Source organism: Chelonoidis abingdonii, chromosome 1 (assembly GCF_003597395.2).
Source record: "Chelonoidis abingdonii isolate Lonesome George chromosome 1, CheloAbing_2.0, whole genome shotgun sequence".
NCBI lineage: Eukaryota > Metazoa > Chordata > Testudines > Testudinidae > Chelonoidis > Chelonoidis abingdonii.
In genome coordinates this window covers 371,748,208-371,756,116 of record NC_133769.1, presented here as the reverse complement: position 1 = coordinate 371,756,116, position 7,909 = coordinate 371,748,208, and the positions used below count along the sequence as shown (strand labels likewise).

Sequence of the window (7,909 nt, the reverse complement as noted above, 5' to 3'; positions counted from 1 at the left end):
CTGCATGGAGCTCAGTCTAAGAGCCAGAGCACCAGGAGAAAACTTTAGGTCCATTTATGAGTAAAGAGCCAGAGCAGCCTGTCCCAGATCTGTTTGGTCCTCACTCCATAGATGATGGGGTTTAGCATGGAGGGCAGCAGGAAGTAGACACTGGCAATGAGAACGTGGAAATGCAGGGGCACTTTGTGGCCAAATCGGTACGTGAGGGAGGAGAAGAGAGCTGAGATGTAAAAGACTAAGATGGTGCAGAAGTGGGAGATGCAAGTCCCAAAAGTCTTGAGCCGGGCGTCCTTTGTGGGGAGGCTGAAGATAGCTCTGAGGATTTGGATATAGGACACGGTGATAAAAAGCACATCCATACTGATCACCAAGATTGCAACAGAGAGACCGTAGTAACTACTGACACGGATGTCAGCGCAGGCCAACTTCACTACAGCCATGTGCTCACAATATGATTGTGGGATGATGTTAGTTCTGCAATATGGCCACTGCCTCGCCAGCAAGACATAGGGCAGTACGAGCATGCTGCCACGTAGCCCCACGGCCAGGCCAATCTTGGTCACAACAGGGTTTGTCAGGATACTGGAATGTCTCAGAGGATCACAGATGGCCACGTAGCGATCAAAAGCCATGGCCACAAGGATCCCAGACTCCATCACTATGAAGCAATGAATGAAGTACAGCTGGGTGAGGCAGGCACTGAAATCGATCTCTCTGGAATTGAACCAAAAGATTGCCAGCATTTTGGGCAGGATGGACATGCACAGGACCAGGTCAGTGATGGCCAGCATGCAGAGGAAATAGTACATGGGCCCATGGAGGCTCTGCTCCATCTTCACGATGAACAGGATGGTGAAGTTCCCCACGACAGCTATGGCGTAGATGGCACAGAAGGGAATGGAGATCCGGACATGGGCTGCCTCCAGGCCAGAAATGCCCAGCAACATGAAGGTGGAGGGATTGTTTACGCTGGTTGTGTTGTAATCTGACATGGAGTAGGAGAGAAGGTGTCCAACTCTGAGGCAGAACAGTGTCTCCTGTATGTACTGTATGTTCCCCTGACTTCCTGTACGTGCCCAAGGTCAAGGATGATGGTTGCAGTACGAATGCCTGGACAGAGAGAGACAATGTTAATATGAGACACTATATGCACTACTGAAGGCTCTTCTCGTTGGTTAAACAGATTGTTCACTATTGACACACTGAAAATTGACATTTTCATTATTCAGAGGAATGAATTGTGAACAAATGACCCTACTGATGCCAATTCCATGTTTTATGGTGCCCCATATGTCAATAATTCCTACCCTTTGGAGTCTATGAAACTTTAAAAGGCTCTATCGGGAAATGCCAGTGTGGATACTGGTTATCTGTCATTGTTCATTCATGAAATGAAACCCATGCTAGAGATTCTGTGTTGTAGGGAGTTTCCCATTCACCCAGTTGCTCCAAATGTGAGAATACAAAAAATCTAAACCTTTGACAAACATGTTTTGGGGGAAGCATCCCAGCTGGAACACATCTCCAGGAAAAGACCAGGCATGATCGAGTCTCTATAAAGGATATAGCAGTTATAAAGGGGATATCTGAGACAGGGAGAGGATGCCATATGAGGACAGGTAGAAATTTCCGGGACTGTTTATTTAAAAGAAGAAAGAAAAAAAGAGGCCTGTGGTAGAGGAGAACAATATAAAGAATGCAAACAATTATATTCAAATGGGCAAACAGAGAACAGTCCCTGACCCGTAATACCTGTAGACACTTAGTGCTTCAAAAGATCTAATTCCCCAAAGATGAAGCAAATTGTGAGTAAAACTGATTGGGAGGAATAATTTAGACAGAAATGTGAATGGAAATTAGCACTTCTTTAAGAAGAGTTTATTGCAAAGCTAAAAAGCCTCAATTCCACAATCAAGAAAGTGAACAACTTTGGCTAAAAACACAGTTAGTGGCTAAGTGAAGGCAGCAGTGAGGAGTGAAGAGGCAATATATAGTAAATGGGGAAAAGGGAAAAATAGATAGAAAGTAATACCAACTGGAAATGATGAACATTGATAAGGGACATTAAAGACATCAGGGAAAACTCCAAGCTTGCCAGAGTTAAGGATCACAAAAATGAGGCTATTAAATATATTGAGAACAAAAGAAATCCTAGAAAAGGTTTAGGCCAATTCCTAGAGGAGGAAAGGAAACTTGTTAATGTTGCAGAAAAGGTCGATGTTGTGGAAGTGGAGAAAGAACTGACAGGGATTTGAAGGGGATTTCAATGGCAAACAGTCCCCTCTGGGAGCAATTGTCAGGCTGTAACTCTAATAATGCAAGATTTGTAGAAGGGAGGATTGTGTGAGGCAAGTAGGAAAGAACTGTGGGAGAAGTTGTTGCGACCTTGAGTTAGATAAGTACGGAATGTAGACTAGAGTTTAAATTGGTGAGAAAAATAAGCTATCAGGATGACCTGTGTCTAAACAAAATGCAGCTGTTGCCCATTATTGTTTGTAACAAAACGTACAAATGCTGCTGTAATTGTTTGTCGGAGAGAGACTTGTTTAGCTCTCTCCCTCCACGACATTGCTATAGATAATAAAGTATCTGACTTTGCTGCACCCAAAAACAGAGTGAGACTCTGTTTTTCTCTGACAAAGTGTTCAAGAAACATTTCTGTTCTGCTTTCAGAAAGAAGCAGTATGAGGTGCACATATCACGTGAGATGAAGGAATACCATCCAGTCCATTAGCAGACAAGGAGAATGTGAAAGAGCATCTACAGTACAACCTTAGTGTTATGAACACCAGATATCCAAAGTGACTGTTCATCCACACATCTCATTCGGAACCAGAATTAGACAACCAGGAAGCAGCAGAGCCAAAAATAAAATAAAGGCAAAATACAGGGCAGTTTTGTGGTAAACATAAACTATTTAAAAAAATAAAGGGAATGTTTAAAAAAATGTTACGACAATATTAGGAATCAATGGAAATGCTGGTAGGGGATTACTTAAAACAAAAGACTATGCATATAAATAATGCTAGGTTATCATTTTGGAACAGGTAACGCAGGCCCGACCCAAAGGCTAGGGCACTATTTTGTGGAACATGGGGACCCTGAAAAGGATTTAGGGGTCATTGTGGACACTCAACTCTTGATGAGCTCCCTGTGTGATGCTGTGACCAAAAGAACAAGTGTGATCCTTGAATGAACTGGGGCAATGCAAGGATTTTCCTTCTGCACATGGCATTGTTGAAGCCAACTGTGTCCAGGCCAGGGTCCACATTTCAAAAAAGGATGTTGAAAAATTGAAGAGGGTGCCCAAAAGAGCCACAAAAATTATCTGAGGCTGGAAAAAAGGCCAAACAGTGTGAGAGACTTAAAGAGCTTCACCTATTTATACTAAAGAGTAATAACGGGCCCTTTAATCTAGCGGGCAAAGGCAGAGCAAGGCCCAATGGCTGGAAGCTGAAACCAGACAAGTTCCAGCTGGAAAAAAGGGACAAATATTTATCACTGAGATAGGTTAAGTTTTGGAACAAACTGCAAAGGGGAAAGGTTGATTTTCCAACTCCATGTGCCTGCAGAGCCAGACTGGATGCTTTTCTGGGAGATCTGCTTGAGGCCTTGTCTACACTGAAAAAGCTGCAGCGGTGCTGCTGTAATACCTCAATGTAGACACTACTTGCACTGACAGGAGAGGTTCTCCCATAAGTGCAGGTAGCCCACCTCCCCGAGAGCTGGTAGCAAGGTTGATGGAAGAATTCTTCTGTCGACCTCATGGTGTCTACACCGGGGTTAGGGTGAGACAGCTACATCTCTCAGGGGATTCCTTTCTTAGGGCAATTCTAAAAAAGGAAATGCAAATTTCAGTTGCATAGTATGCTGTCATGGGAGGTGATAATATTCATCTACGCATCGCTGGTTAGGCCTCAGCTTGAGTAGTAAGTCCAGTTTTGGGCATCAGTGTATAGAAAGGATGTAGAGAGACTGGAAAGGATCCAGAGGTGAGTGGCACTAATGATCAAAGGGATGGGAGGGAAGCCATATGACAAAGGCTGAAGGAACTGGGTATGTTTAGTTTGGAAAAGAGGAGATTAAGTGGGGACATGGTAGCGGGCTTCAAATACATGAAAGGCTGCCGTAAAAAAGATGGGGAAAAGTTTTAGCTCTTTTGCTGAGGTTTTCAAAGTGAATATTGATAAAGAAATTTGTTCAGGCATTTGTATTCACCATGTGACATAAAACACAAAAAAAGGGACATTCATTTACACCAAAAATTTGAACATATAACAGTGATGAAAGAAAATTGTTGATATAATCTATATTTGGCCTGTGGAACTTCTTGTCACAGACATTATTGCAGCAAAGAGCTTAGCTGAATGTCATTCACAAATGGATGGGTCATTGTAGGTGTTGCTGGTGGCACCACCATTAGCTAAGGCTGTCTGACATCTTCCATTTTCAGTTGCTGATAAGTTTGTCAAACTTTAATTATTTGGACTGAAATTTCCCATGCTGGGTGTCTGCTTCTGGCTGAATTGTTTTTGGAAAGTTTCAGGCACTACAGTTTATCTGACTTCTCAAACTGAACTTGGAGAAAAGATGTTTTGCCCATGTTGAAAAATTCTTATAGTTCTTCCTGTGAGGACCCCTAGAACCTCCATGTTTTCCAGGAGATAAAAGTCAGATAATAGCTGCACTCCACCCACCCAGTTAACATATAGAGACCAAGACGCAAGAGCAGGGGGTGATAATGTCTGTGCATTGACACACCACTGGCTCCTGAGGTGTTTACTCAATTCTTACTTCAAGGGGAATTTTGCCTCTATGAGGTCTGAGCAAACTACATGCCCCAGTTTCAGAATTTGGCCCTCTATTGTACATCTACTAAAACCTTTCATCCTGAAAAATCCACTGTAGCACTGAAATGCAGCTGCCTTGAGGCTGGAGGCCATCAGCTGAGGAAGGAGGACAAAGAAAAGAGGGACAAATTTGGCCAGTGATACTGTAACATACTCATCACCTGTGGTAAGGGCCCTGGGATATTTAATATCTGTGCAAAGAAAAAACTCACACAGACTTACTCTCTATCCTGGCACACCCGTATTGCACTGCGTTTGTCGAGCAGGTGAACTCCTCATCAAGAGATGGTACCTGAGAATTCTGAGATGGAAGTGTCATCCCTGGAAATCCCCCTCAGGTAGCCGTGCCCCACACGTCTCTCTCTCCAGCATCTGCAGAAGCGTCCGATGCCGAGAGCCGACACAGAGGTGTGCACTACTTATAATATATCTCTGAGCAATCCCAGGGGGGGTGTTCAGCCTCTAATGGAGAAGTGGCATGTGAATGTAAACAGGCTGGAGACCAGCCTGTCTGCCCTTCTGTGCTCTTTATCCAGCTTCAGGAGTAAATAGTAATTAAGGGACCTTCCCAAAGGGAGATGAGATCTCTTAGGCTCTGTGCTGAGTCAGAGAGGAATTGGCTGCTCTGTGTATTTGTGTATATTTAAAAAGTATAGTTGATTACTAAGAAAATTAGGGATAATGACTAGATCCACATAGGGTCTGATACCCTGTAAATGCTCAAGATGGCTAAGTAGATAGCAGACTGACAGATCTGGAGAGCAATCACTCCGAAGAGACAAAAACACTTTATGCAGGTACACTGGGCTGTTGCTAAGGGATCAGAGATCAATAATTCTCAGCAGTAACCAGGGTGGATAAAAATCAATTATTTTTGTTAAAAATAAAAAAAAAATCAGATTTTTTTATTTACTTCAGATTTTTTCGTAAAATGTTTTTTGAGGATAAAACTTATCCAAAGATAGTTTTAATGAAGATACATTATAGCTCAAAGATATCTCATCATGGAATAGGGATTATAAATTCTGATGCTATAGTATGAGACAATATGTGCATGCAATGTTTAAGAAAACTTTTGTAAACGAGTTCCAATAGTTCATGGATTAGGAACCCAATTGTATGGGGTTCCTGGGGCTTCTGTATAGATTATTTAAGTAAATCTTTTTATCTACTGAAAGGGATCCGGTGCTCAGTCTAGAAGATACCATCAGAGATGCTTAGTTTCTCAAACTGTGGATTTGTGTCTCCAGAGGTAACATGCTTGTTAACAGCAACATCTTTTATAAATAAATAAATAATATATAGAGACGACAAATAACAGACCTCAACTCGATTGTCCCCCTGCAAATATGAGTACACAGAGTCAATCCCTTACCTCTCTCTAAAAGTGCAAAGTTCAATGAATAGAAAATTGTTCCGGCTGGAATAGATCTGGACAAGGAGAAGAAGTCTGGAGATAAATGTGAGAAGTGAGGGACATACGCTTGTTTTATTAAAATATTATTTGTTTGCTGTTGAAGAAAATATCCAGAATACTTAACATTGTTGGTTTAGTTAAATAAAACAATTTAAATGTCTGTCTAGTGATGCTCTCCCCTAACACAGCATGGCAAGAAAATCCTCGAAATACTAATGATTAATCTGTTGAATTGGAGATAGTTCACCTCCCAATGACTTCATAAATATCTGCTTCAATTACCTTTGGTAAATGAAATAACCAATCATTCATTTTCTGATATAGCTGTAAAACTAATCTGAAAAGTTTTCAAAACAAATCACTGTTTAAAAAGGTATAGTGTGTACCTTCTAAAAATGAAACCTACATCTATGTCTGAGTTGTGAATATGTATTATATTATATATGTTATAACAACCAACAAGAATGCACTTTTATGTAAAAATCCATGACTAAATCGAGTCTGTCTGACTAGTGAATTACATCGTGATTTAAATCACAATTTAAATTAAATCCACCCTGGCAGTAACTATCATCATCCTGTGCAGCACAGGATCTTGAAAACACCTAATAAAAGAAAGTCACTATGATCATATATCCAATGATACAAATTGGTAAACTGAGGCAGAGGGAGATATGTATTGGCCAGTGTCACACAGAGAATGTGTGGCAGGATGACAGAACCCAGGAGTCCTGACTTCCACGGTCTCTCCCTCATGTCAAGAGGGAAATGGACTCCCACTCTGGCAGCAACTGTTCGTTAGGTGGGATGCAGAGGGAAGCTGAGTCAGACTTTCCAGCACTGCCCTGGCTGGAGGGTGCTTGGATTCCCACAGCTGAACTCTCTGCCTGCTCCTCTGGCTCATCGGGGATATTTCTTTTGTGCGGAGCATCTGGATTTTTAAGCACTGGAATGAGACTGAATGCATTCTTCTGTCTGAGCACAATGGGCACCATGTCCGTCTGCAGTCAGGTTACTAACATTCTGTAGCTGCCCAGCATGGCTTGAACTTCCTCAGTAGCTAGAGCCAAAGGGTGTATGTGTGGGCCAGGTCCTGATTTGGCTGGATTATTGTCTTGATTATTTATGATCATTATTTGTGTTTTGGAAGCCTCCAGAGGCCCCTTCTGCTGGGCCCTTCACACACACAGAAGGAGAAAGTGCCCCTGCCCCAAGGAGCTTATCGATCAAATTCAGACAGGACACAGCTACTGTGTGTAACACACCAGAGAGGGGGCAGGCGGGAGATGGGGGAGGAGCAGCACTAAGAACAGGTGGTTCCGTAGGCTGCTAGGTGGGTGTGAGACAGCGGAAATGGGCCGTTAAGAGCAGATCACGTGTTTGGGGAACTAGGCTGGGGTGAGCGAGAACCGGCCATTGAGTGGCGGCTGCCGCAGACACACAGCTGGGAGCGCGTGACTCTCCCTTAGCTTTTGTCACCTGCTTTAGTTCTACTCACGCCTCCCTCCTTCCAGTGCAGACTGAGCCTCCTTCTCATGAATTTCCAGGACAACCCCCGGAACCGAAGGGGAGACCAGAGGAGAGGGCAGAGGTAACAGGGCTGTGGGGAAGGAACGAAGGAGCCATCCTGGAGATGGAACAA

The 7,909-nt window shown here is 42.9% G+C and overlaps 1 protein-coding gene across 1 annotated transcript; it reads right to left on the bottom strand.

The window, feature by feature from the left end:
- Positions 1 to 44: 44 nt before the first annotated feature.
- On the bottom strand, positions 45 to 1,037 carry LOC116822470 (olfactory receptor 52R1-like). Its single transcript, XM_032776369.2, has one exon. The coding sequence runs from the start codon at positions 990 to 992 to the stop codon at positions 45 to 47; it is 948 nt and encodes a 315-aa protein (XP_032632260.1). The 5' UTR covers positions 993 to 1,037.
- Positions 1,038 to 7,909: the final 6,872 nt, after the last annotated feature.

Excerpts from the sequence above, each read along its gene's own strand:
- LOC116822470 (XM_032776369.2), bottom strand. The coding sequence starts at position 992 with ATGTCAGATTACAACACAACCAGCGTAAACAATCCCTCCACCTTCATG.